This window comes from Amblyomma mixtum, chromosome 2 (genome assembly GCF_055824585.1).
Source record: "Amblyomma mixtum isolate Tamu chromosome 2, ASM5582458v1, whole genome shotgun sequence".
In the NCBI taxonomy this organism is placed as follows: Eukaryota; Metazoa; Arthropoda; class Arachnida; order Ixodida; family Ixodidae; genus Amblyomma; species Amblyomma mixtum.
Window position 1 is genome coordinate 85864961 of NC_143013.1, and position 13810 is coordinate 85878770.

Consider the following 13810-nt stretch of genomic DNA (forward strand, 5'->3'; position numbering starts at 1 on the left):
GGCTCAAATCGCGAAAATCGCTCCAGTCATACTGTGACTGAAGCGCGATTTGGGCTGCGGTTTTACCGGGCACGACAGGTGAAAGCAAAAGGAATGAAACAAAAGCAACTGTAACGTGTGTCTTGCAATCGTCACCCAAGCGCCGGCGATGCGATAACGCCATGGTACTGCCATGACCAGGCGGCACAGGGGAGAAGACTGAGTGGTGGAACAGCAAAACTCTTTCCCTTTCGTTTTCAAGCCCGTCGCTTGTCGTCTTCACCATGCTTCCGGGGAGCGCTCCAGCCACGCTGCTTGAGGTTGCAAGTCATATTGAGCGCGACAGTACGTCTTAGAAGTGAGTAGGCAGAACCAGTGCACTGACGTGACGGTCTAATGGCGACGTCGCGTCAAGCGCTTCCCACGCTAATGGCTTCCTGTTCCAATGATATTGGGCGTTGTTTTAAACGGCCGCTGCGATGTTGAATGTTCTCGCAACGTACAAAAACAGGCAGGTCTAGGAGAGACGCGGAAGTGCTGCAGACGAGGATATGAATATAAATACGTACTCGACGACAAAGCTGTAATCACACACACGTGCGCGAAATACATATCGTAGAGAGCGCCCCGCCGCGGTGGCTCAGTGGTTGCGGCGCTTGGCTGCTGACCCGAAAGACGCGGGTTCGATCGCGGCCGCGGCGGCCGAATTTAGATGAAGGCGAAATTCTAGAAGCCCATGTGCTGTGCGATGTCAGTGCACGTTAAAGAAACACAGGTGGTCGAAATTTCCGCGGCCCTTCACTACGGCGTCCCTCATAGCCTGAGTCGCTTCGGGACGTTAAACCCCAATAAACCTAAACCATATCGTAGAGACAACTTTTTTGGTGCAAGACTTGGCGTAATACGCTCGAACCTGGTTATAACGGAATGGTTTATAACGAAATGCTGGATACAACGAAGTGAGCTAATCGCTGGGTCCCTTCAACTTCGTTATAACGAGGTTCAACTCTATTTCTGTATTTCTAGATTGATTGGAAAAGTAACGACCGCAAATAGATAATTTTGTTTTCACATCAGGAACAAGAACATGCGCCATTTCTCACTTATTTTTCTTGTAGAAAAATAACCTGAAAAATAAAACCAAATTATAAAAAAAAACCTGTGCCGAAAAACTCGATTTCTACCCAAATGCGAAGTAAAAAAATACCGCACAATTTCTACCCCCCCCCCCCCCTCCCCCATCTCCAAATTCCGAAGAAGATAAAGCTCGTAAACGAAGGTCTAGGCACAGTACACGATGCGCACCGTTCATATGGAGTGCAGCTCTCAAGTCTCATTAATATGCGCATATTTACGTTCGCCTAGAAAGCCACCGCTTCACGGCGTCCTGCGGTGCTTGAACCCATTTTATTTGCTTCGAAGATTTTAAGTCTTCCCTTGATACCAGCGCGTCCCTTAAAGCCGGGATTTTCCTCACATATATGCTAATCGATACTATTCGCTATAGCGCATCGTCGATCCCGTAATCGGCTTTCAGTGTTGCACAAAATCGTACACAAGTCCGTTCTTACTGCTGTCCGTGCTTCAATCATCAACCTTTCTGCCCCTGTAACCCGCAGAGCTGATACACTAAGCATTGTGCCATTCGTTTTTTGATTGCCATAGATTTTCTTTGCTTGCACAGCTCAGACATGGAACAGACTCAAGTGTCCTGTCATGCATTATGATTTTCGTTTGTTCACTTTGCAACTACCTGCGCATGAAAATTAAAAACACGACAAATTATATCCTTGATGTAAAGTGAGAGGAGTGAACCGGGGACCATACACACCCGTTCCCTTTTTAGAATTTCAAGCGAGTATAGACTTGAACAAATAAGGGTTTCGCGTACGCGCAGCTATCTCTGCGGAAAGCACGTGTTCAGGCCAGACGCCAAAGTGATACGAGTCGTGAAAACGCTAGGTGCACAGATGCAATCGCGGCGTCCGTCAGTCGGTCGGTCGCAGTTGCTACTCTGGTACGTATACATACGCGGCTGCGTGTCGCCAGGGACGGCATGACGTCACGGCGGCCTTGGTCTGCTCCCCCTTTTATCCGCAGCCATGAGAGAGAGGGAGAGAGAGAGAGAAAGAGAGAGAGAGAGACAGGCGCGGCTGGAAGTCAACCGGCGGCGTCCTCGTCAAAATCAGCAACCGCATCTCATTCACACGCACAGAGGAACTCGCATGAAGTGAGATGAGCGGCTACCTCGGCAACCTGAGCTCGCGGCAGCAGGCAGCTCTTGAACAGGTGGGGATTTTGATTATCACCTCGGGGCTCGGCGTCCGCTATCATATATAGGACCCTTCGTTTTCAGGGTTTTACATTTTCCGAAGCTCGGGGTTGTTGAAATCAGGCACTATTGTTTAGGTTGTAAGTAGGGGCACAAATCGTTCTGTTTGATTGCTTCCATAATTCGGACCTTTTCAGGTTATTAAAGCGATAGCATTGAGGAGCTCGTGCCGGCGTTGCCGTCGACAGCGTCGTTGACCGAGAGCGAAAAATCCACGAAAAATCCCCCGAGAAGCAACCTGTAGAGGCAGGTGGGCCACTATAGGTCACGTGACCTTGTTGCATCACCGCAACCTGCCCATCGGATTATGAGAGCTGTGCCAATAGTGGTATGAGGACTCCTGGGGAGCTGTGAATATTAAGTAGAGAATGACCAATTCTGCATATAATAGGCACTAACCCATTAGCTATCGCATCATAGCTCTAGCGGAGCATAATTATCGCCCCCCCCCTCCCCAATTTTCTTTCTTTTTTATTAGTGAATAGAATTGACCAGCGGCATTCGTTTTGATCTGAAGAGAGTTATGAATGAATTTAAATGCGCGAACACGAACTCAAATATTTTACCCGCCGTAGTGGCTCAGCGGTTGTGGCGCTCAGCTGCTGACCCGAAAGACGCGGGTTCGATCCCGGCCGCGGCGGTCAAATTTCGACGGGGTCAAAATTCTAGAGGACCGTGTACTGTGCGATATCAGTGCACGCTCAAGAACCTCATGTGGTCTAATTTACCCAGAGTCCTCCCCTACGGCGTCCCTCACGCCTTGAGAACCCTTATTACATGCATTTGCCTATGTTTCCTTATATTTGTTGCCTGTATTTAAGTGCCGCAAATGGCATTTCGTTTATCGGGCAAGGGTTTCGCTTTTAGGCGTTAAACAACATAAAACCCAACCGAAAAGCAAATATATATTTCACTTCTTTATAGAAATAATTTTTTTTTCCTGTTTTATTATGATTACGTTCGTGTCACTTCTTCGCCTTTCTTGAACTGCCGGAATATGCGAGTTCTTTAAATGAGACAACATTGTTTGGGTGTCACATTATCTTGTAGCAGCCCTGGCAACATGCAGCGCTGAATACTACTATATTAACCTGTAATAGGAGGTTTTGCTTCGAATTTTCACCTTTAAACTTAGCCCGCATGTAAGGCTTCACCTGAAGAAACAAGACATAAACAAAGGTTAATGTGGTAACACGATGGCCAACTTCCAGTAAAAAAATATATTTCAGGAAGTTAGATTTTCGGGTGAACATTGGTTGTAACTAGAGTTTCATCATACATGTTCAGCGTGTGCAAAACGGAAGAAATCGGTATTTCCCCAAAAGGAGACCCTAAATCAGCTTCGCGTAGAGCTCAAGCCCAAAGGCAGACGCTTAGCTTGCAAACAAAATACTCTCGAGACCAGGCACTAGCGTTCACTGTTGCTTCGACTTGCCCTTTTGCAGGAGAGCAATACTCTGAGTAGGTACCGTTTTGGTTGTGGGGACCTGACGAAACTTTTTAGTCGAAGCTATCTTCAAGTCGACCCTTCTGCGTCTGTGGTTAGACATTTATACACTATTCTCATTAATTTTCTGCGTACCGTGATAAGTCAGTCAAGTTTTTGACATGCACTTGAGCGCTGTGCTGTTACGACGGCGCTCAGGGTTACTCAACAAAATGAACGCATGTGGGATGCAACGTGTCAACCTTTCAGATACACGAGCTTATACGCAATTCGCGGTGAAATGCTGGGACCTCCTTGACCAAAACCAACATACACGTCGTCATGAAGACGTCTTGAGGACGTCTTGAGGACCCTTTCAGCCTACGTTCCCTCCTTGTTTTCCTGTTCCCGGTATTTAAGTGCCACAAATTGCATTTATTTTACCGAGCAAAGAGTTCAGGAATCATGAAAAGAAGTCGGAACAGTACCGACCAAACAAAAGTATTTAAAGCATAGCCGTAAGCAGGATCCCGTGCACACGCCGCGCCCAGAGACCAACGCAGTCCTAAAAGTTGCTCGGACATGCTGAGGTTACAAACTAAAGAAAATAAAAGAGTAAAACACACACACGCACGCACGCACGCACGCGAAACATGATGCCGCTCGGAAAGCATCGAACAAGTTTTTCCTTGGCGACGTGAGCGGTGAGATGGGTGTTGCTCTCTATTGGTGCAAGACTCGGAACTGCCGGTCAAGCCGACTTAATAGTGCTCTTTCAATCACCTTGGGCGTCTCTGCGACGGTGGTTTCATCTAAACGCATGTGACTTATGAGGCACGTATGTGCGCATCATGACTTATAAATTACAATTCCGCATTTGCTAAGCCTCCTGTAGTTGCAGGTCTCTCTCTTGCGCTCTGCAGAAAACATGTCACCGGTGTGACTCAATAAACGATTGCATTGATGCCACTACATATGCTTTGCGGCTCCACTCTAATGAACACTCTTGGCGCGTTGTTCGCCGGTGGTGATAGTGTTCCCATGTTGCCTACTGAATTCTCGTTTTCGGACATAACAGTAATCTTGTGGAGCTTTTTTTTATGTGTCTGCCCCAGGTACGAAATGAAAAATGAAGTTTGGTCCAGTCTGGAAACCAATTATATAGTGAAGTTCGAAATAAGGGAAGTGTATATAATGGGCATGAAAGGAAAACAAAGTAGATAGTCGGCAAAGCAGCGCGGCTCCATAAGCGGCGATATGTGATACGTTATCAACATTACATGGCGAGACATCGGAGATAAGTGAGGCCAAATGGCCGCGAAGGGCTTCCACAAAGGATATACCACACAACTTGATAAAGTAAGTGGAATGGGCCACAGCAGAAGTTTTCCACGTACAGCAGAAACAAAGAAGAAAGATATTGAGTGAGTTGAGAGGCGTCGTGCCTTGATAATGGGAACGGGTGTTGTCTTCTGCTCTGTCCATTGTCTGCTAGGAATCTTATACTCTTGTTTCACAAACGATAAGTTCTGCCTACTATTCACGAGCAGACGAGATTGCGGCGTTCTTCCTCCACCGTGGCTCAGCAGCATGGATCACCTTCATTCGCGCTTTACTTATATGTCAGAATGGACAAACTAGCCCTGCAAAATGTTCTACTTGAATACCTTTGTTACGCAGTGGGACCTTCATTATGGGTTTCTTCTCCTGCGGTACAAATGGATGCCCTTGTCAATAACACCACACGGTCAACCTGCTTCGCCAGGCACATCACTTTCTGCCTCAAGCAGTGATTGGTACCCTGTGAGATCAACGTTCTGTTCGGCTCAGTACGGCCTTCATTTGGCCACGTAAAGAGGATGGTTGGTTTATGGGGTTTAACGTCCCAAAGCGACTCAGGCTATGAGAGACACCGTAGTGGAGGGCTCCGGAAATTGCGACCACCTGGGGATCTTTAACGTGCACTGACATCCCACAGTACACGGGCCTCTAGAATTTCTCCTCCAAAGAAATTCAACCACCGCGCCCGGGATCGAACCCGCGTCTTTCGGGTCAGCAGCCCACACTGAGCCACCGCGGCGGCTGTAAAGAGGATGTGTAGCATTTTGTGTTCAGAGCTGTGGAGGCAAGTGCGACTCTTTTATGAGGGTTTGCGTGTAGTATGCTACAGCCAACGGCCTGAATGGATCGCCGAGAATATGTGCAGCGATCTTTCCTGTCCCTTTTTCGGTTCGCGGCCGCCGCGGTGGCTCAGTGGCTATGGTGCTCGGCTGCTGGCCCGAAAGACGCGGGTTCGATCCTGACCGCGGCGGTTGAATTTCTTTGGAGGAGAAATTCGAGGCCCGTGTACTGTGCGATGTCAGTGCACGTTAAAGAACCCCAGGTGGTCGAAATTTCCGGAGCCCTCCACTACGGCGTCTCTCATAGCCTCAGTCGCTTTGGGACGTGAAACCCATAAACCAAACCAAACCAAACCAAACCTTTTTCGGTTCGCCTTCGGGCACCTTCATTCGTGCTGCATATGTCAGAATGGACCAAGCCCAGCAAAAAGTTCTACTTGAGTTCTACTTCCCTTCCCTTACGGCGCGGTTGAGGCGTCCACCGAGAATTCAGACATTTACTGCGCCATTTCCTTTCCTTAAAAAAAAAAAAGAAACAACATTTTTTTGCGATGTTTTCGTGAACCAACCGACACAATCCAGCGCGTGGTCAAGCGGTGGGCGAACTCTGTCTTCGGTTTCCCTTTTTCCCCTTGCAGCAGTGGTCAGCGCCTCGCGCATTGACCGGTCGCAGTCACAGACGTCTCATCTCGGGCTTTTTCCATAACATGTGCCTTACAACTGTGCTCCTCCCGCACCGACATTCGGCCTCCTTGGTCGTGTTTACGAACTCCGTGCTCCTCAGGATAAAGGCACTATTGCTTTGCTTGCTACATAGTGGGCAATGCCTTCTGTCCGCTTCAGTTGGCAAAAAAATTCCGTACGTCGACGAAGAGAGTCGGAGATGCTGATGTAAATTTTTATTTGATCGAGCGATCCCAGTCAAAAAACACAACAAAAAAATTGTCTGCTTTCGCAATAGATTTTTTGTTTTTGCCCATGAACTTGTAGCAGCAACAAATTTTTGCAGTAAGAGCAAAACTTTGTGTAGTTACTACTAAAAAGTGCTACAGAACTACAGACTACAGAAAAGTAGTGGAAAACGACAGATAAATCTGTCGTTACGACAAACCATTCTGTCGTATTTTCGAGCGGTTATCTCGTTTTTTTCGGCTGGCATGGAATTGAAAGCTGTTATTTTCAAATGGCACCCATTACTAGACGCTACCTCAGCCAAGAAAGCGTAAGATAAAGAAAAGCGACGAGGCTGGAGGCGCATGCATTCAGTTTAGCAAACCTAGCACGAATGACTATCCTGATGCGAATGCACAGGGTTCAAGGCTTCGGCAAGTCTTATCACCGCTCTGGTCAGTTTCGGTATACTCAATACGTGATGCACAGATACGCACGGGAGAGCTTGCTAATTGCTGGGTCGATCAAGACGCATCACTGACTTCAAGTGCGGGCGTTATGTCGCGGAATTAGTGATTATTTTTTGTTTAGGTGTTACTTTTTTTTTCTCCAGGCTGACCTTGAGCAATATATTTGTTCTGCGCACGCGCGCAGCTTCAGGGCGCTAATTCACTCAAACGGGTTGTCGCCGCAGTAGTGAACGAGGAAAACGCCTTGAGCAGTCTGCAGCGTTGTCCGTACATTCACCTGCGCTGGGAATTTCTGTTTACCAAATGCCGGCTGCACTGAGCCTACCTGGATTTACAGCTGTGGATTCAGTGGATGTGATGCTTGAGGGAAATATAGGATGTGCGCTTTTTGTTAGGATGTTATTTATTTATTTATTTTATTTATACAGAATACCCCTAAAGGCCCTCGAGAGGGTATTACATAGGGGGGGGGGGGGGCACAGGCAATTGAACAGAATAAAACAAAACCACAAATATAAAACAAACAACGAAAGCACAAATAAGACACTTTGGATGACATAAGTAAGCAAAAGAATCAATCAAAAGCACAAATAAGACACTTTGCATGACATAAGTAAGCAAAAGAATCAAAAGAATGGCAGCGCGGCAAAGAACGAAGAATACTGCAGTATTAAAATTATACAAACAGAACACTAATGCAATGAATCTTTTTAGTAACAAACCCTGCAAAAAAGGAAGCCATGAACAAATAAAATAACAATGTATGCGAAGAGTTAAGCAGTAGTTATTGAAGATATAAGTTTAAAATATTTATCAGGATCACCATTTCATTTCATTTCATTTTCATTTCATTTTATTACTCTCAAGGCCGGTCAGGCGTTACAGAGAGGAGTAGGCAAAAAAAAAATAAATACAAAGAAATAAACAAATAAACAGTTACAATTCATAAGCATTAAGAGTATCCTTGAATTTCTGAGATTCATTGATGACGACGACGGTGGAGGGCAGGTGATTCCAGTCCGAGGCTGTTCTGGGGACGAAGGAATTTAGATATTGGACAGTCCTGCACTGTGGAATGTGCACCTTTAGTTGATGATCTCTGCGGGACGATATGTGCACCGGAGGAGTAAACAAGGACTGCTTTAAGGTTTCGTTGCCGTAATATATTTTGTGAAATGTGCAGAGGCGCGAAATGCGGCGCCGTATGGCAAGATCCGGAAGACTAAGCGTTCTTTTCATTTCTGAAACACTGGCATGGCGGGAGTAATTTGACATTATGAACCTTGCAGAGCGATTTTGGATGGATTCAAGCAACCCAATGAGAGAGTTAGTGTATGGGTCCCACACTGGAGCAACGTACTCAATTTTTGAACGGACGAGTGTTTTGTAGAGCAGTAGTTTCACAGGGATAGGGGAAAGGGAAAAGTTACGACGGATGAAGCCAAGCATGCGGTTGGCCTCGTTAGTAATATATTCAATGTGAGCCTTCCAGGACAGATCATCTGTTATTTGAACTCCAAGGTACTTATACTTGTTAACTTGGGTCAGTGGGGTGTCGTCGAGAGAGTATGAGCACGGAATGTTGTGATTAGTCGCGCGCGTAATTCTCATTAATTTACATTTGTTAACGTTTAGTTTCATAAGCCAGGTATTACACCAAGTTCCAATTATGTTCAGATCATTTTGAAGAGCGCATACATCATCTTGGTTAGTAACTTCTTTATATAAAACACAGTCATCAGCGAAAAGTCTTATTTTGGAAGTAACTGAGGAAGGAAGATCATTAATATAGATAAGGAAAAGAAGAGGTCCTAGAACTGATCCTTGCGGAACGCCAGAGGTTACGGGGGAAATGGGGGAGTCATGATCGTTAGCATTTACATACTGACTTCGATTACTTAAAAAACACTCAATCCACTTTAAAATACCATTATCAATATTTAATTTACTTAACTTATAAAGTAACAGTTGATGTGACACGGTGTCAAAAGCCTTTGCAAAGTCGATATACGAGGGGGTACCCAAAAGAAACCGGACTTATTTTTGTTTGGATTTATTTGTTCACATTTTAAGCACAGACCTTCAATCTCCTACAAAGTATTCCCCACTTGCAATGATACGCTTGTCAAATCTTTCATTCCATTTTTCAAAACGTTTAAATTCATCTTTTGTGATGCTTGACAGCGCCTCCGTCGTTTTTTTCTTCACCTCAGCAACATCAGCGAAACGCTTTCCATTCACCTATTTTTTCATTCTAGGAAACAAAGAAAGTAGCACGGGGCAAGGTCGGGAGAGTATGAAGGTTGAGGAATAGGGGTCATGCCATTTTTGGTCCAAAATTGTCGTAGAGACAGGGCCGTGTGAGAAGGGGCATTGCCATGATGGAAAAACCAGTCACTCGACCGCCACAAATCTGGCCGCTTCCACCGCACACTGTGGCCCAATCTTTTCAAAGCATCGAAGTAGAAAGCCTGGCTAACTGTCTGACCCTGCGGAACAAATTCTCAATCGACGACTCCTCTCACGTCGAAAAAACAAATCAGCATTGTTTTGAGGTTTGGTTTCACCTCACGAGCTTTCTTGAGGCGAGGTGAATTTGAAGATTTCCATTGGCATGATTGTTGCTTTGATTCAGGATTCGATTCAGGAACACTTGAGTTGTCCCCATAGCATCGTTCTTGTACGTCTTTCTTAATATTTCAAGAGTTTCCCTTCAACTTTTTCCGAGCAAAAATCAGAATTTCACCGGCGCACGCTGTTCACGAAAATCAGCCATTGCAAAAACGACATTCACACAAAACAGTCGTCACTCTAAAACTCTGCCTAAACTAGTCTGACCTCCTTCAACGACGGCACTCGGCTTACTGACTCTGGAATGTTCGTTCTATGCGCTCCTAGTGGCAAAACGCGGTACCACAGAAGCTTTGCCGACCAAAAAATTTGGTCCGGTTTCTTTTGGGTACCCCCTCGTATATACAATCAATGAGAGAAGAGTGGTCCAGAGCTAAAATCAAGTCATTAGTGAATGCAATTAATTGAGTTTCACATGAATGATGCTTACGAAAACCATGCTGTGAATCTGTAAAAAACGAATTAGCTTCCAGATAGTCAACATGGTGTGAATAGATAATATGTTCAAGGAGTTTGCATGGAATAGATGTTAAGGAAATAGGCCTGTAGTTATTAGGATTATGAACGTCACCAGACTTGTGGACTGGAACCACCTTGGCGATCCTCCAGTCGTCAGGCAGTGATGCGCTGCGGATGGACTGCGTAAAAATTTCGGACAACATCATGGATGAATATAAACATGTACTTTTCAAGAACTTATAACTAATACCGTCGACCCCTGCAGCTGAAGCAAGCTTTCCTTTCTGAATAAGACTGACAACACCTTCATCATTGATAGTTATAGGCTCCATCTGAACATATTCTGAAACCGCAATATCGGGTAAGGTGGACACAACGGAATTACTAAAGGATGAGAAAAATGTATTGTTCAAAGCAATGCAGCACTTGTGAGGGGGAACCGGGATATTATTTATGGAGCGAAGTCGGACCTCTTTTGTTTTGCGCATATTAATGACGTTCCAAAATTTTTGTGGGTTGGAAACGAGCAAATGAGGCAGTGTGTCATGATAAAAAACATGCTTAGCGCTCTGCAGCGCCTGCTTGTACTGTGACGCGACAGCACGATATAGGTGCCACTTATCAGCAGTTATTGATTTTTTCAGCTGCCGGAAAATGCGCTTTTTTTTATTCAGGAGGCGCTTTAGCGATACGCTGAACCAAGGTGCTTGTTTGGAGCAGGAAACGCGACGAGTGGGAATATATTCATTTATGAGATCGTTCACCTTCGTTTTAAATATGTGCCAGTTTTCTTGAGTGGAACGACTCCAGAACTGCGGGAAGAAGGTGTCGGAAAAGCGCTCGAGCTCTGCATTAATAGCTTGGAAGTCCGCCTTGTTGTAGTTCCTAAGTAGCTTGTATCTTTTTGGTGAACGAGCCGAGCGTGAAGGCATAGTTAGGTGGATTGCACTATGGTCACTTAAGCCCGGAAGAAAGCTGATTGAAGATATAGTTTCAGGAGAAGTGGTTAGCACAAGATCAAGTATGTTGGCAGATGTCTGAGTAACACGGGTTGGTTCTTTAACGATTTGATCAAGGTTGAACGTGGAACACAATTCAATGAATGCAGAACATTCTGAGAAAGGACGTAAGAGATGAAAAGAGGGGCTGTTCCATGAAATTGCGGGAAGGTTGAAATCACCAAAAATATAAAGAGGAGACCTCGGAAACTTAGAAAGGACCGAATTAATGGCGTCATGTAGGTCATCGCAGAAGCAAGGCTGTGAGCTAGGTGGTCGATAGCATACACAGAATAAAACGTCCTTGTGGTTCAAACGTAAGCAAGTGCAGAGAAATTCCAGTGAAGAATTCACGGGAACGCTATAGGAAGCAATTTCATCTGATACGGCAATCAAAACACCACCACCAAAACGCTCGCAGCGATCAAATCTATAAATGTTATAATTTTTTTCACAAGTGAACAGTTCCCGAGAATCAACTTTTTCAGACAGCCACGTTTCGGTCAGGACAATCACATCGGTAAAACACGTGTCGGCTAGAGCTGACAATGAGTCTCGTTTATTTAAAATGCTGCGAATGTTAGTGAAAAGAATCGAGTAATCTGGATTCGGTAATGCCTGAACGGCTGCGTTTTCCTATGGCGAACCTGAGTTAGAAGTTGATCCAGGCGTATCTGATGCAGGCGGAGGAGATGCAGGCGGGGCTGCTGCGTCATTTTCAGAGGCACGCCCGCTAGGCGCTTCAACTTCGCATACGGCATCCGTGTCGGCAGAATATACGTAGCATTTTTTTTTACGTACAGCCTGTTGTAACGCAGGTTGTATTTATGGCCACTTGCCATAAGCCCCATAAGGAGATACGCGCGAGTTAAAGGGCAACTGCAGCACTTCTTCGAGAATTTCGCGATATTCAAGGATTAAAATCTATGTAGGCTGTAGGTAAAGCATGCCAAGTGTTTTTGCACTAGTATTTAAAAGGGTGACCTAATCGATGATTGAATTTTTTTTCTTTATTTGTTCCTCAGACGGTGTCTAAGAGGAGGCCAAGGCTAAAGGCTAAGAGCCTGACGAGTCCTTGGCCCCTTGTACAAATTTTTGCATCAACGAACAGAACTCAGGCATAATACTTCGGCCAGTAGCAGGGAAAAAAATGTAAACAATTCTTTAAAAGGCAAAATTTTACCGTCCTTTACATCAGTCTCAAACGATCCAAAGTTGTAAGAAAACGCGGATTCTGTAAACATATCCAGGTTTGCATACAAAGGGCACAGGCAATAGGAAACATCAAGTGCAAAACCGGCACTACAAACATCAAAACCAATACACAAGAAAAGCAAAGCCCAAAGTTGGGAGAATTAGATAACGTTCATGATGAAAAGATAGCGCAGAAGGAACACGTGCCGTTCCCTTTCCGTTCCACGTGCTCCCCACCGCGCCATCTCCCCATCATGAACAAAAGAAAAGAAAAATAGAACACCAAAACAATTTTGTATCCAATGGCAAGCGTTAGGTACCATATTCCATGTGCAAACCGCGGAACACGTATTGACGATTAAATCGATTTGATGAGGCTCTACTAGAAACACATATCATTAAGTTGTGTATGAAATTGCTGAATTAACCAAGAAGTCTCTGCATTCACATTTAAAAACAGTAAAAGGTTTGTTGAAATCCATGTGCATCCTAAAGCTGTTCAACAGCATCTAAGCATCAGAGCAGTGCGGGGAACCTCAGTGTGACGTCACGGAAGGTATGATTTAAGATTACCGCTGTCGCCAGCCGCACCATGCCTTGACGCTTTAGACGCTGCCAAACAACTCTCGGCGGGGTTTGCCTTCGGTGGCGTTGTTTTTTTTTTTCCCTTCAAAGCAGGAGTTTCTGCGCTGGAAATGTACCGATACCTTCGATGACGTCATCATGTGCCCCCCACTTGGCGTTGTGCGCTGCGGAGAAGCTTGAAGGGCGTCGGGATTTTAATCGGCGATTCGTTCACTATTTCAAGTGCTAGCCCAAAAAGACTTCGCATGCTTTACCTGCAAGTTTCATACATTCGACCCTCTTAAGCTCGTTGATTTCTAAAACCTATGCAGTTTTCCTTTCAGGTATTATATCGCCATGCTTAATGAATTACAAGTGGTTTCCACTACCTACGTATCACTGATGAGCACTTTGCACTCTGCATATTCAAGTCCAGCTTTCTTGGACATCCATTTTAATTGTGAGGCGACTGTGGAAATATTGTAAGATGCTGCTATGAACATATTGGTGCAAATGGTTTGACCTTTCGATGCGGAACGAAATCTCGCTTTTAAAGTTTTTTTGCGCTCGCAGTGAGTAGTTAAGAATGTCATAAAAAACCAATGGAGTGCGTTTTTGACGATAAATTATCATAAAGCTACAAGCGTAACATAGAGTGATCTGCGGTTATATTGATAGTTATGATGCAATCTTACGATATGCGAAAAAAATGTGTTCATAAACAACTTCCCGCTGAAAAAAAAAGC

General features: G+C 45.0%; 1 protein-coding gene across 3 annotated transcripts in view; it reads left to right on the forward strand.

Annotated features, from left to right (window-relative positions):
- Window positions 1-2125: 2125 nt before the first annotated feature.
- Window positions 2126-13810, forward strand: part of LOC149360000 (SEC14-like protein 2) — a 45245-nt gene continuing 33560 nt past the window's right edge. The window contains exon 1 of one of the 3 annotated variants that reach the window (XM_089572114.1): window positions 2126-2268. In XM_089572114.1, coding sequence (XP_089428240.1) covers window positions 2215-2268 — 54 coding nt within the window. In that variant the 5' untranslated portion in view covers window positions 2126-2214. The remainder of the gene's footprint in view (window positions 2269-13810) is intronic. The other 2 variants (XM_089572115.1, XM_089572116.1) reach the window with 2 other exon arrangements.